General features: G+C 36.6%; 1 protein-coding gene across 6 annotated transcripts in view; it reads right to left on the reverse strand.

Annotated features, from left to right (window-relative positions):
* The window catches only part of CalpA (calpain A), a 698,286-nt gene that overhangs the window by 145,638 nt on the left and 536,395 nt on the right, over positions 1–16,253 (reverse strand). For all 6 annotated transcript variants that reach the window (XM_090376655.1, XM_090376654.1, XM_090376656.1 and 3 more), the window contains exon 3: positions 4,271–4,340. In XM_090376655.1, coding sequence (XP_090232781.1) covers positions 4,271–4,340 — 70 coding nt within the window. The remainder of the gene's footprint in view (positions 1–4,270; positions 4,341–16,253) is intronic.

The raw sequence follows: 16,253 nt of genomic DNA on the forward strand, positions 1-16,253 counted from the left end.
TTACCACTTTCTTTACCTTTTTTTTACTGTTATGCAGATTTTACTCAAATTAATACACCTCCACTACGCAACATACGTAAGACGACCTACATAAAGGGAAGGGGGGTTCAACCAAACCAAACCAAATTTATGAGAATTTTTTGTGTATTTACTAAAAGAGAAAGTGAAAATTTATGTATGGTATACGTTTTCCCAGAGTTTTATTTTATTTTTAATAAACAAGAGTGCGTATTAACAAACAAGCGTTAAAATTAAAGAAGACTTGGAGTCTGAAATTTATATACTGTACACACAAAAAAAAAAACGGGATGGTTGCAGTTGTTTTGAATTGAGGTCAAAGCAACTCAGGCCACGAGGCGTCGTGGCTGCAAATCGGGTGTGTTCTAATCTCAGTTTGGCTTTTACAGGTTGAAAAACATCACGAAAAACATATATTTTCGCTAAAAACCTCTTTAAAATGTTCCATAAATCCAATGTGTTCACCGAAAGGATTCGAATCCCATTATGCAGAACAATATTTGTTGACGTAAATGTGTTTTAATGACAAGAAAGTAACAATCATATTTTTCCCCTTCCCTTTATTGTCCTATTATTTTGATTGCAGTGAAAAAGCAATAAATTCTTATTTAGCAAGTTGATGGTTTGGTTGCGTCATTAATAAATGTTTTTCTTCTTCCTTAATTTTTAATCATTATAAATCTGCAAGTATGAAAATACTCGACAGAGTTCAACGCAAGACCAATTAGTGCCATAAAGAAGGAGAAATGTTTACAAGGAGCCTCTGTTTAAATAGCACAAATGCTTTTTTTTTACCATTTATGTACACAACGAATGGCTAGATGAATAACTTTGTAATAATCTCTCCATTGTAGTGCTTCTGTTTGTGCTTCCAAACTATTAAACTACCGAAGTTTCTGCCTTAGTCTTTATGAAAAGCGATTTTAATAGTTCCAATTCACTGAAGGATGAGTGAAATTTTCATTACTTTTATAACTTTTTTTTTTCCCCCGTAACTAAGTAGCCTCATAAAAAAATACCAAAATCATAAAGATTCACCACCGGAAGGGTTGTTCAATCCTCGTGCGCTCACGCAAGCACACAAACAAAAAAAAAAAAAAAAAAAAAGAGAGAAAATTTAAGGAGTTGCATTTTAATCCAGCGAGTTCGAACAAAGATGAAATTACTTTCCAGAAATCACAGTGAATTACCTTATCAATCGATAGACCATTTCTTCCGGGAGGTAATTACTAGCGTCGTTTTTCCCGGGTTTTAATTTAGATAATATCGGAGTATTTGACATGTACAATACTGAGAACAGGGCTGGTCTTGGTCGCTATCTGCTTTTGTTCCTTATAAAAGAGTCAGTTGATTAGCTCGACTTCATTTCTCGCTAATTCCATTGTCACATGTGATTTTAAGAAAATGAAGGAAGAAAATGAAAATTCTCGTTAGTCTGCATTCTTTGTTTTTCGTTCTTTCGGAAGCGAGGTAAATTCCATCAGGTATAATGAAACCTTAGAGTAATGCATGACGGTGGGATATAGTTAGCGTATTGTACTGCAGTTAATGGGACGGTGAATTAGAAAGATTTGAGGAGAAATTTTATTTATTTTCGGTGATTTATTATTCAGAATCCCTAAGTATGATTTCGCTTCGAAGTTGGAAAAGCGAGATCTGTCTACCGAAATCGGCAGCCACTGTTATAAGAGGAAATGCTATCAGCATATTTAAGAAATCGATAAATATTATTCTGCTGAATGCTAAGTTGCTAGGTATGGAAGGAAAGTTTACGAATCGATAAAAAAATATTACTATTCCGAATGAAACTAAACTCCCAGTTGGATTTCCTCATAGGAATGACTTGCGCATTACGCCCCAACCTCCATCTGCAACCTTACAATGACCGAAATAAAAAGTGTTTAAATGACTTTTTTTGTGTGTGTGCGCGCGAGAGACAGGTGTGCAGAAGTGAAAATATCCACTTTATGCATTTAAGACGTTGGATTCTTTATGAATACTTTTTTCGAAAACTTCTTAGAGTTTAATTTTCTTTGCTAAGTTTTTATATTTATTCGAATCTATATTACGATAGATCTAATCAATTATGGTCTATTCGCTGCAACAGAATGATTGTACCTTTTCAGAGTGAATTTGCGAGTAGACGTGTTTAATAGGGCGCAGAGAACTCCTACAACTTAAATCATTCCGTCTCCAAATATGTTGCAGCAACGTTCGTGAATAATGTATGTTTGTAAGAATCCGTATGCTGGCTCACATAAAGTCCGTTGAAATATGACTTTATGGAAATATTTTAGCAAGATAATACAGTTTCATGGGTCTAACAACTTCAGAGTGCATTCCGCCAGGAATAATTAATAGCAGTTCTATCACGTAATATGTAAAGAGGCGCCAAAGAACATTTTATATGAAAAAAAAGACAGGGAGAAAAATTAAGTTGTTAGATTATGCCTAAACTCAACTATGCTTTTAGTATAATTAGCGATTATTTCCTATTTTATTTGAAAAGAACAAAATTATAAGGAGAGACCGTGATAGCGTACATTCAAATTGATTATGTAACTAAATCAAAGTAATTAAATCGAAAAATAAATGAGAAAATAAACTAACAGCAGTTCTTTCGGTAAATTAAATATGTTCATATTTTTTCTAGACAATTTGTTCATTATTATACAGGGTAAAAGTCGCCAAACCCATACAATATCTCCGGTTATACTTGCGGGAGCAACATAATTTGGTTACTGGTAGTTATTTTAGAGTGTTTAAGTTGTATTAGGGGAAATTTAATGATTCAGGTAGAAGAGATGGTTAGGTTAAGCGTGTAATCTTCGGTCAGTTTTCTAGACGAAAAATACAAGTTTGCAGGAGGGGGGTGGGGGAACCATACAACCCTCACGCGAGACCGACTAACTTGGTCATATTTTGAAAACAGCCCATAAAATTTATCGCGTTACTGATGGGATTCGAACTCGGGTCTTTTCCACACCGTCTGACACCAGTGCAGCTGTTTTAGTGTAAAAAAAACTTCATGATAAGTTTTGTAACAATGCCTTGGGTTACCCTTGCCTGAGATAGACTAACTCAGCCAAGTGGAAAAAAAGGCCCATAAAAATTCCTCGCGTCACTGACGAGATTCGAACTCAGGTCTTTCACACACAACGTGAAAAGAATAGCGACTCGACTAACTGTGCTACCCACAAGGGTGTAATCCAACTGAGCCAGGTGCATAAATATTTAAAGGAAATGCAATTATTTAAAAATACTACTTAGACTGTGTTTATATCCTCCATTTTAAAACGCCAGGAACATTCTTTTAAAGCCTTTGGCTTATGTCCCCTTCCTTTCTGCAGTTTGTTTATCTCCGTAGCACAGTGAGCCAAAATAAACGTATTAAGCAAATGCCTTAAAGAAGAAAATGGAACAGACGTAGAGGATACGAATCCCATTATCCAAAGGGACAAGCCTGTGTTAAAATAAATAAAAACAAAAGTGGCCTCCACACCAGTACCCGGGGTCCAGATATGTTGCCATGTCTTATATGTCCTTAGAGGTTCTTATCCTATAAATCCAATCCATCTACGTCACTAATCGCTATATATTTAAAGAAAATCTCCTTAAAAGTGGAAACCATTTCCCTCTTTATTCTGGAGGTTCAAAATCTTATTGTGCCTTACAATTCACAGGGGAATCTACTTATGTGACTTTCATCTCTCTAAGTAAAATAGATTCCCCGAAATTAGATTGGCAGACATGCAGTATCAAACGAGCTTAGAAGTGTGGAGAATACAGACTTAACAGACAGCGAATATAGCTTATAAAAGTAATTATTATACCATTAATTCTCAGTAAACAAAACTTCCAGTGTGTGTTCATAAAATTCTGAATCCTCATAACAAATGTTAACTCACCCGCGGTAAATTCTCTAATTACAGCATCGCATCTGCACACGCTAGAAGAAAAAATGTTTTTTACATATCGGGGGCCCGTTCCCTCCAGCGAATGCGATTGACAATTTGGATGGAACACCAACTTATAACTATAGAAAAGCTATAATTAAGAAGCTTTAAGAAAAATTTGTCCCTTGGGGTTGTCAATCGCATTCGCCACGTTTCTCAAGTACGGAGCGTATTATAGTTCACTCCAGTTGATGCTAAATTACTTTATTTTAAAAGTATTGATAACTAAATAATTTATGGAGTAGAAAATGAAAGATAATACCATTTACAAAATAAATAAATAAATACATATTTACCGAGTTCTCCTTGCACACAGTCGAATCTCGTGGCGCCCTCCACAAACAATCGTGGTTCGTCGCAAATTTCCTAAATGAAAAATTCAAAATTCAGTTTTAAAATTTATCAATAAAAGAATGAGAAAAGCAACTTATATATTAAGGTAGAAATTATTGACTTATTTCAATTAGACAAATGTCAGAACAAATTCCAAATCTACTATAAGACTGTGCTTTCTCCCCACCGTATTTCGGCTAAAATTCGAAATCAAGCAGTAATAATGAGGAAGATGACATAAATTTATACCAGTTTTTGAGCACATATTCCCTCCGAAGCAAGTTCCATATTAGCGTGTGATTTTATGTATTCAATAAAGAGTTGTCTTCTTTTTCGTTCTTCAGAGATGTCCACATTCTCATAAAATAATCTTGACTTTTCGAAGACAGTAAACCCTTCAAAATGAGGAAATAATGGGCCTCTATTACAGTCACGAATTGGTAGAAGCGTTTCCAACAACGAAGAAAATTCTATCAGCCAAAATTGATCACAATTTCGCAGTCACTATTATTTATTTTAAATTCCATTTCATCCTGGAAACTAAATCAAAGCTGGAAGAAATTTTCGCATCTTTTCTTAAAAACGTTCGTAGATTTTCTAGGAAAGGAAACATCTCTCTCTCTCTCTCTCTCTCTCTCTCTCTCTCTCTCTCTCTCTCTCTCTCTCTCTCTCAGCTGCCTTATTGTTTTGAACAGACGTTAATTCCTTTCTGATTAATTTTAAAGGGTGCATGCAGCCTCTTCAATAGCTTTCCCTTTACAAATTCCCCCAAGGTTCCAGTCGCTTGAACATTGGCTTGCAATTTAGTCAGCATCAGCGTCAACGTAACATTTCATCTATTTGCAGAACAGCGCTTGACAATGCCACCATTCTTTCTGAGTTTAAAACTTTGTGTTTACGAGGATCGAATAAAAAAAAATAGTAGCAACCAGGTAATAACAGGAAAGCGCAATTTATTGTCAAGTAGTTATTGATTATCGTCCTTTAATAAAATGGTTGCCCATCTGAGGGTTTTTTTTTTTTTTTCTTTTTTCTTTTTGTTTCAATAACTGCAAGAGGGATATATAATATGTTCTGTCTGTTTTCAAAGCGCTGGCTCCGAGAGGTTCTTTAAGCCAAAATCTCCCAAGATCTCACCTGTAGTGTAAAAATCAACTTGAGAAGGAACCAACCTGAAATGCATCCTGAGATGATAAGTATCCAAGCACCGATGACAACAACTGTCTTATTAATTATAAAAAAAAATGTCCGACTTTGTAATTTCAGATAAGAATAAGTTAATTTATGATTCTTTTAAGAACCACACTGATGTGTAATAATTCAGGTGTTTTTTTTTTTTTTTTTCGTTTGTAAGTTGTATCCTCTGTGGTGGGACGTAGCTAAGTAAAGCACGAAGTTGTAAAGATCCGAATTCTATCGATGACGTGGAAAAAAAGAACCAATTATAGACAACTCAAGTTGAATCAATCGGTCTCGCGTAGCCTTTCCTCCCTCTGGATTTAGGTGTTTAGTGTTAGCAAGTATATTTTCAGAATTAGGATCTATGTTTGGGCAGAATACTCAATAACAAAATTAACGGTGTTATTATTTCTGACAAACAAAGTTACCTCTTTAAAGTTGCCAGACTTGTGTTTCAAAATTCGTATCTCAAAATAAACGATCATTGATTAAAGCTTTTAAAACATATGTTCGAAGAGGATTTGGGCCCATTTTAGAATACTGCGATGTAGTAGCGCCTGCATTTTATATCTGATATAAATAACGCACAGAGAGTTCAAAGGTACCTCTCCGAACGATTATTTCATGCGGAGAATTTATCATACAATGATCGGATGATATTGAGTGCGACAGAACGTTTAGAACGCTGCCCTATTTGCGTTGATTTATGCTGTATTTATTCCATTTCACATTTATGCTTTAAAATCTAACTTGACCACTCTAAGACCGCTCTGAGAAGAAATATAACTTGACTACTCTAAGATTCTCAGACCACTTTGAGGCAGTAAGTTCTGTAGTCAATTTATTTGCTTGAGAGATTAAAAAAAAAAAAAAAGTCTCTGGAAGGAATACCACAGAACCTTCCTAGAAACTAACTCAACCGCCATGAGAAAAAAATCTAATTTTAAATAGTATGACAACTCTATCTTGATCACTGTAAAAAGTGACAATAATAAAAATAGTTCACGACAGATGGCAGCACTTAATGCCACAATAATATTCCCACATATACAACAGCACTGACTGTGATGTGCACTTAGCATCGCGTTCCCCTTGCAACCTTTAAATATTTTAACATGTCTGATCAGTGCGAGAATATATTTTAAATAAATCATCGTCCTTTGGAAAGAACGCTATAAATTGATAAATCAGAAGCTGAGGGTAAAGCTGAGGGTACAAACCGACAAAGAAACTCGAAATTTATACGAATATTGATTTTAAAACACTTAAGTTCTGCACATTCAGCTCTATTTTTTTATATTTTTATTTTTGCTGTTTATTGCCTTACCACAACTCGAATTTCGTTCCTTAGACAAAATAGAAGAAGTGCTTTCTTTATTTTCAAAGAGTATATTTCTAACACTTCGGAAAATCGTCCAACAAATCGGTTATTCTTCCAATACCGAAGTATTACAACAATCCCGATATCAAAGCAAGCTACGTGTTCTTCCTTATTGACTTTGCGATGCGTTTACTATAAACAGTTACAGATGTTTTTCCTTTTTCTCTCTCTCTTTCTCTCTATAGCATTTGATTTCCTTTATTCTCTTTGCGTGTAAATTTCTGTTTCATTTATTTTAAGCTTTATCTGATAAGTGACAGAGTGTAACGCATCAAACTCGTTCCGTGCTTGTGCTAGATGTATGTACGTGTGTCTTATCTTTCTGTCTATCTATTTGTCTCCTACTCTTCCGTGTGATTTTTCTGTCTGTCTAACTTTTTCTCACCTAAATCTCTCCGCTTATTTTATTTATGTTTCCAGTTGCTTTCCACCTCTGCAGTTTTCTGTCTTTTTCGTTTGGTCTAAGTGTCATGTTTTTTTTTTCTTTTTTTTTTTTTTTCTCTCTATCCGTCTTTTAACCCCCTTATCTCTGTTTGCCTTACATGTCGTTTTTTTTTTTCTTTTCTGTCTTTTTTTTCTTTGTTTTATCCTTGTTGCGTGTTCGTTTGTCCTTCCTCACTTTAATCATTTCTAAGCAGAGTGAAACTGGGAGTGAGATAACACTTTCGAATGGAGTATATATAAATAAAAAATATCTGATAGCATACACTAAAAAGTACAGTTCTTCTATTAATTACAATAAACTATCAGAATTTTTAACGGCATTGTTTGGAGTAAAATTTTCTTATACCAACACATCAATTAGTGGTCTTGTACTGTCATTGTCCGTTCTCTTATTTTTTAATTATTTTATTTATTTATTTATTATTAATTTTTTTTTCAGACTCTAGCTGTTTTTTCAGACACTCAGGATGCGCTCAATTTTTGTCTCTCAGTGGCGTGAAATATGAACTTCAGAAGGAATAATTCTACTGAACAAAAATAAATAAGCAAGAAGGAAACTGGAAATACAAGATCTGTCCAACTAATTTTAGTGCGACATCCTGTAACTGGCTCGTGCTGGATATTATTTTTACCTTGTTGGATTATTTACACGTTCTTTTTGGAGCATTATAGATCACTAGGCAGCAGTATCGTATAATGTGAGCCGTTCCGATTCAGTTCGTTTTGTGATAGAAGTGTTTTATTGCGGTACAGTATTTGGTTTCTTAAAAAAAAAAAATATATATATATATATATATATATATATATATTTCTTATGCAATTAAAATGCTACGGACATTTACGAATTGCAAAAAAATATTCATGAAAAGGGAAAAAATTGTAGAGCACTGATATTTTTGTGAGTTAAGATATTGCAAGAAGGGAGGACATCAAATATGACTAAGACCCGGCCATCTGGCATCTTCAACGTCTCATTCGTATGTACAAAATTCCAATCAAATGATAAAAAATAATCGTTCACTAATTGTCCGGAAGTTACCAGAAGAACTGAACATGAATTAGGGAAATCTTTTTTCGACATTTTATTTATTTAATATGGAAGAACTGATTGGGATACCGTCAACTAGCATTGAGCAAGATGTTCAGCAATAAATAAGAGCTGCTCTTTTGCTAAAGCAATTTTTGGGTAAAAAAAAAAAAAAAAATTTGTTATATCCCTAGTCATATCCCATGCGACTTTTTCATATTCAAAAAACTGAAATAACTCCTATTGAGAATCTCGTTTTAAATCAATCGAAAACATTTTGAGGAATGTGATGGCAGTGCATTTCAAAACTTAAAAGAAAAAATATTCCAGCAATATTTCTGGGCATTATAGATTCTGGTACGTGTTACATAAAATCCAAAGAGCAGTACTTTAGGGGCAACAGAATTTTCAGAAATGAAGGTCGGAATGCGGAGACTCACCTGTAAAACCCAGGTGACGTAATTTTTAATAATAGGCTAGTGTCCTGGCTTTACTAGGGCAGTAGTCTATTAGCATCACTAATATTCTTACAAAAGTATCCTGTGATTTCATTTTTGGTTCACATAAAATTATTAGAACACAAATTCTAATCCAGCTATTCGCCCTCGTGGGTAGCACAGTTGGTAGGAAAGCCGTCCCCCCACATCGGGTGGAAAAGACCTGAGTTCGAGTCCCGTCGATGACAGAAGGAATTTTTACGGGACTTTTTCACAACGTGGCTGAGTTATTTGGTCTCAGGCGAGGGTAGCATGGTTTTTATCTCGGAAACTCGGGTGTTTCGTCCAGCAAAACAGAAAATCGACCTCAGAACTCACGCAATTTACAGACAATATACACAGAGCAATAGGGCCTTAGTCGTTGATGCTCCTAAAATCCTACATTAACAACCAGGCGCTATCTGAACCAGTATGGTTAAAAAGCGATTTGGGAGCCCAGATTTGTAGGTTCGTCCCTGCAATTTTTGTTTTCTTTATTTAAGTGAAAATTTTACATCAGTGTGCACATCACGTTCAATACTTAATTTTCACGCATTCAGTTTTTCGTTTTTAAGGCGATATCTTTGGACTTCGAATATTTCTCCTTGTAAGATTATTTACACATAGGCATTTTACTGAATGGGGAGTAAAAATATTCGACGCAAATATGAAAATATTCAATGGGACTTTAAGCTTGAGGGAAAAATAATCAGGGTAAAATTCTCCAACAGTATCGCTCAATTGCCCTAGAATTGCTTTGTGGTATCCTTGGTTCACTGTTTGACGAGCCCTGTGAGTCAAAAATATGATAAGCACGATCTTTTATGTTTGATCGAGATTGTTGTGCTCGTTTGGGCCTTGGAGAAGACGGAGCCCCTCCATTTAGAGGAGAGGACGTTTGTTTCCGGATCATAACCATACCACAATTCGTCACTAGTAATGATGGAAGAAAAAATTGTAGTTCAGCAGCAACATGTGAACGAAGATTCGAATATGCGAGGACATTACCGCTCTCTGTGATCACTAGTCAAGATGGGAAGTACAAACTTGGCTGAAGGGGGTCGCAATCAAAAATCTAGTGTTAAAATTGATTAACACGTTCCATAAGAAACACCATTCCGCTAGAAACTTCGCTGATAGTTAAACGCCCATTACCTGATTAGATCACCAACACGAACGACTGAATCATCGGTTTATGAAATTGAAAGGTGGCCAGATTAAGGATTATCTTCGATAATCCTTAATTACAACTTTTAAGTTGTAATATAGGATTATCTTCGATAATCCTATATTACAACTTTTTGAAAGTGATAAAGCCAAAGAAACCTATAGGGAAAAAGAAATCCAAAGAAGAAAAAATTAGTCAAGAAACACTTGTTATGATGAACCGAAGACGACAAATGAAAAGCAAGAAAAACACTGACAGGGAGAAAATTGAGTATACTGAGTTATGCAAAGCCATTAGAAAGAGACTCAGAGAGGACATAAGAAGATTTAACACAAGAAAAGTAGAACAACCATTAAGGGAAAACAAAGGATTTAAATCAGCAGCCATGAGCAGTAATACAGAAAGACAAATGATACTGAAACTGAAGAATAGCGATGGTGTACTTATAAACAGCAGAGAAGGCATAATTCAAATAGCAGAAGACTACTATAGAGAATTATACAAGGAGCAGGGGAATGATGCCAGCAATGGGGAAGATGGATTGCAAAGTAGCAACACATACGACATACCCAATATTCTTCCTGATGAGGTAGAACATGCATTGAAGAAAATGAAGAATCAGAAAGCCCCGGGGGAAGATGAAGTTACTGTTGAGTTGTTAAAATTGGGAGGAAGAGACATAACACAAAAACTGGCAAGGCTCTTCACAAAGTGCATTAGAAAAGGTGTGGTGCCTAAGCAGTGGAATAATGCAATCATAGTTTTGCTGCATAAGAAAGGAGATAAATCAGAAATTGGAAATTATAGACCAATTAGCTTGTTATCCCACATCTACAAGTTGTTCACAAGGGTCATTACCAACAGATTAGAAAGAATACTTGATGAGAATCAACCGAAAGAGCAAGCTGGCTTTAGGACAGGATTCTCAACTATGGATCACCTTCATGTAATATCACAGCTAATGGAGAAAGCAAATGAATATAAAACACCATTATGCCTGGCATTTGTGGATTATGAAAAGGCATTTGACTCCATACAGCATAAGGCAATGTTTCGGGCACTGGAAAGACAAGCCATTGATACCCCATATATTATGATTTTGAAGAAAATATACGAGAGTGCTACATCCTTTATTAGACTAGACAAAGACAGTAGGAAATTTAAAATTGAGAAAGGAGTTCGACAAGGAGACACAATATCTCCGAAGCTGTTTACTGCTGCCCTTGAGGAAGCTTTCAGAAGATTAGACTGGTCGCAGAAAGGAGTCAATGTGAACGGAGAGTACCTAAACCATTTACGATTTGCAGATGACATTGTGGTCATAAGCCACGATCCCAAAGAATTAGAGGAAAATCTTAATCAGTTATGCACAGCTAGTAAGGATTTTGGACTAAAGATGAATATGGCTAAAACAAAAGTAATGATGAACAAGTATGCAACAGAAAGGGAAATAATGATTGAAGGAGCAGTAATTGAAAAGGTGGAGTCATATACTTATCTGGGACAAGTTATTAGCTGTAATAATGATAAATGGATGGAAGTCAAGAGAAGAATAAATTTTGGATGGATAGCATTCAGGAAATATAGTCACATACTGAAGAGCAATATTCCAGTTTGTCTGAAACGTAAAATAATGAACCAATGTATACTCCCCACCATGACTTATGGAAGTGAAACTTGGGCACTCACCAAAAGAATGGAAGAGAAGCTGAGAACTACACAGCGAAGAATGGAACGAATCATATTGGGAATCAGACTGTTAGATAAGAAGAGAAACACATGGATTAGGCAACAAACTCAAGTAAAGGACATTCTTATCAAAACTAAAGAACTAAAATGGTCTTGGGCAGGACACATAGCTCGAAGACATGATGACAGATGGACTAAGAAAATAACAGAATGGTATCCAAGAGGAGCTAGAAGAAAACCTGGAAGACAAAGGCGGAGATGGATAGATGAAATTCAGGAGTTTGTGGGTAGTAAATGGATGTCCAGTGCTCAAAACAGAAGGAACTGGAAAGTTGCTGGAGAGGCCTTCATCCTGCAGTGGATTGAAAATGGCTGATGATGATGATGATGAGAAGTCCTCGAACGACACAGAACTTCTCCGAAAACTGTTTTTAACATATCGTGGTTTTCTGTCGCACGTTTTCGTAATTAAAAAAAAAAGAGAAAAAAAAGCAAATTCACTGTTCAATAAAGTCACTCCTTTTAAAATGAGACGAAACATATAAAACTCCTTCTATTCAACACGCGCTATATATAATATATATATATATATATATATATATATATATTTCTTTCCCGCTGATTTGTTCAAGGCTCGGAGATTACTCCTGTAATCAGTGAAATATGTTCATAATTTTTGCATGTCACATGTTATTAATATGCAGACGACACTATTAATTTTGTCGTTCTACAATCGTCTGCTTATTGGATGTGCTACTTCGTTGCCGTTCATTTTATTACGAGTACGTGTACTAATTTGCTGCTGGCTTAGTTTTTATTATTCTTTGGCCAGTGGTGCTTAACCTCTTTTTCTGCAACCCAAATTCCGGTGGCACGGTTATCTCGTCGACTCGTATACTCAAACAGTTCGCTGGTGATAAAATAAATAAATAAATGAATAAATTAGAAGTTTATTAAACTTGCTTCCCGAACGACAATAAACTAGAGCCACAAGTTGGGCTTACTAATGAGAATCTTGGTTAACTAAGGTAGTTCAGCAAGTAATTCGAAACGTGGTGTTGCATCGTAAATTATGATGCGAACGCAAACGGTGGTTGCGGACAGGGCCATCGAGGGTTAAGGCAGGCCCTGGTGCAAAGTGCATGACGGGTTCGCCCATATGTTCTTTAAGTGAGAGAATATCTTTATTGCGCAACATGGCACATAAGACTGCGGTTGCAACTGTCCATCACGGCACAGAGTCAGGATTAAAGTTATAATATATATTTAAAAGATATCTTATAACTAAATAATAAAGAAGTATACGGAGGGTTGATTCAACCTTTTGATAACGATTTTGACATTAATCCTGCTTGTGATGTATGGCAGCAATGTAATTTTTTTTTCTCGCAGGCGCAGTCCCAAAACCTTATCAACAGGAGCATCAATTGTAGAAGTTGTTTTAATGTCGACATGCCTCGGAAATTGGACCCATGGTTGGAAGGTTACATAACCGCGCTTTCCGAAGAAGGGTACAGTTATGCGAAAATTACTGATAGGTGCAAGTCGAAAAATTTTAGTGTACTGAAGTTTGGTATCCATAAGGTTTTGAATGGCAAAGGAAAATTCCGCGAAACTGCAGCAAGTGGGCGGAAAACACCGAAGAAACTGTAGCCAGCTCCAAGTCGAACGAGAGAAGTAGTACAAAAAGTGCAGTCGCTCGTTGTCGGTGAAATTCCAAACACCTAAAGAGCTATAGCGTCACGTGTGGGAACCACCCAGTCAACCGTTTGTCGCATAATCAACGAAAATTTGCAACTGGAGAAGAAGCACAAGGCCCGCGTACACCACCTAGGAGCAAGGCACATTGCAGGGCGCGGGTCAATGTCCGAAAACTCTACGAAAAATATCTGGTAGCTGAAAGGTGGAAATTCGTAGAAACATTGGACGAAGCGTGGGTATACCTCTCCGATTGCAACAAAATTCGGGCGATTTATTACCGTCCACGGGGTGACAAGGCTTTTCCAACATAGGAGCGTCCGTGCATGGAAAATTTTGGCCGAGGTTTTATGGTTGTAGCCGGTTTTTGTTATAACGGCAAATTTAAGTTGCGCAGATTCGCTAAAAACGTGCAAGTCAACTCAGTATATTACCAGACTGAAGTTCTTTACAGCCGTTGTTTGAACGTGAAGTATGGTTCTGACGCTGAAAAGGTCTGGGTGCACCTGGATAAGGCGTCCAGTCACACGTCACGTTCCACCCGCGCTTTTTTTGCTGAGAATGGAAGCGGCGACAGGTATTCGTTCGATCCCATTTGAAGATATACCTATTAAATCACCTGACGCGGCACCCTTGGATTTTTGCGCATTCGGACTTTTGAAAAGAGCTTTCGGAAACCGCCGCCACAGAACTGTTGAAGGTTTGTGGAAAGTCTGCCAGCAGAATGGGTCAAGATCGACTTAGGAGTCTATGAGCAGGGAAAACAAATAGAACACAACCGGTGGTGGCGGCACGGAAGTTCGTACTTTTAAAGGACTGTCAAAATCGTTATCAAAAGGCTGAATCAACTCTCCGTATATATATCAAGAATACTGCTGTACATAATAATAATAATAAGTACGGATATACCCTAAAAGGAATGACAACAAACTCTACGCTGCGACTGAGAATAAACTCCAACAGCTAATCCGGATCGCCAAAGAGTTCAGTATTTACATAGGATGCAATTTAGTCTAGACAAAATGCAAGACCCATGGATTACATTAAGTACATCCAGTCAGACGAAACTACCTGCTGAAGACCGGTGAAGGGATTGAAGTCATGACAGAGGGTGAGACATACAGATATCTGGGGATGATACAGCCCACCAGTTAGAACACAAGGAGATCAAGGCCCGCCTCACTAAGAAATACCATCAGAGACTGAGAAGCCTGCTAAATCAAAGCTCAGTGGCGGGGACATGGTCACAGCCATAAACACTTAAGCAGTTCTAGTACTAACGTACTCCTTCGGGATCAGAGATTGGTCCAACACCGAGCTGGAGGAGATTATGAGATCCACCAGGATATTTACAGTATACACGGAGTATTATGGCCTTAGATGTCGATGCTCCTAAAACCCAAAACAACAACTACAACACATTACAGATAAATAGCAGTGAACTTTTTCTTAGATCCTTCGTGACTGAAGTTAATTATGCTACGTTTATAAAATACTAAAACAAATTTATGGACAAGAAACAGTGTACAGGGTACAGTTTGTTTGGTGAGTTAAGAAATTTTGAGAAAGAAAGAAGAGAAAACGATACAGATTACAGACAATTTGGCCTCCAACTTCCAAAACTGATTCTAATGTACAAAAAGTGACTTGAATGGAGATATAATTCTCAATTGACAGCTCGAAGGGTAGCAGAAAACCCGAACATGAACAGAGAAACCGTTAGATTCCTTCTATAACGACAATGGACTTCCAGGAAGTGATTTCCAACAGTGATTCCAGGCATTGGCTAGGTTGTTAAATATGAGTGTATAAAATTGTGTATTATGTCTGTGTTGTGTTCGTTTGCATGTAATGAGAACTGAAAAATCAGGAATAATACATCTGGACTCCCTCCGCTTGAGATCGACTAATGCAGTCCTGGCTGAAGAGGTCTTTAAGAATTCTCCAGTCTTCCAGGAATTCGAAACTACTGGTGAAACTACTATACTGTACTTCCAAATAGGACTTGCAAATTCTGGGTTTCTGGTCCAATACCAGACCCTTGTTCACATGGTCACCATGAGAAACAAAAATAAGCAGTTTTATTTCTACGTTATGGCTCTGCGCTTTCAGTAAAGTGAACATATTGCGCTGAACATGTACAAGTCAGCAAAATTTTAAAAGGAAAACGAAGCAAGAAGTTTATAAATTGATTCTTTTACCTTTTATCTATATCAAGCATGCCGCTACAAAGGGATAATGGCTTGCGGAGTGTCCCTCTGAAATAGCGGCTTTTTGCGTGGCTAATGGTGACTAGTGAATATGTGCACATCACGAAGATACAAAGGAGATCGGATACGTTATGTATTTCCAGTTTTCAAAAGAACTTCATTAACTGGTATTAGGAGAGGGTTGTAACACGCTACTGCACTCTAGTTGGTAGCCTCACCATATTTATTATTACCTAACACGGAAAGGCCTTTTTCTTCTCTGGAAATTTCAGAATCACAGCAGCAAGTTATGCCTAATTACAACATGCAGAACTGTACGACATATTCGTAATTTTTTTAAATTCACTGTGCAATTATAAAATATGTACTGTATTCATAAGTTCTTAATATTAATTTAGCAAATATCTTCAATCATAAGAAGAACAATCTCTGTGTCAACACCTTGTGTGAGCAACATGACGCGCTAATGTGATGAAAAACACTAATTGTAAAGCAGATATACAGAAGTAGTACTCAGATATTTGAAAAGTAGCGTGTTTGGACCATCTTCAGTTAGCAAAGAACTTTTTTAGACACTTCTATTTGTTCTTGAGGAGTCCTTTGAACGTTTTTCTTTACTATTATTGCCCTTAGAGTCTGATTGCTACACCAGTTTTTTCCACAGCTACTAAACG

This window comes from Mastigoproctus giganteus, chromosome 6 (genome assembly GCF_048544385.1).
Source record: "Mastigoproctus giganteus isolate SK-2022 chromosome 6, ASM4854438v1, whole genome shotgun sequence".
In the NCBI taxonomy this organism is placed as follows: Eukaryota; Metazoa; Arthropoda; class Arachnida; order Uropygi; family Thelyphonidae; genus Mastigoproctus; species Mastigoproctus giganteus.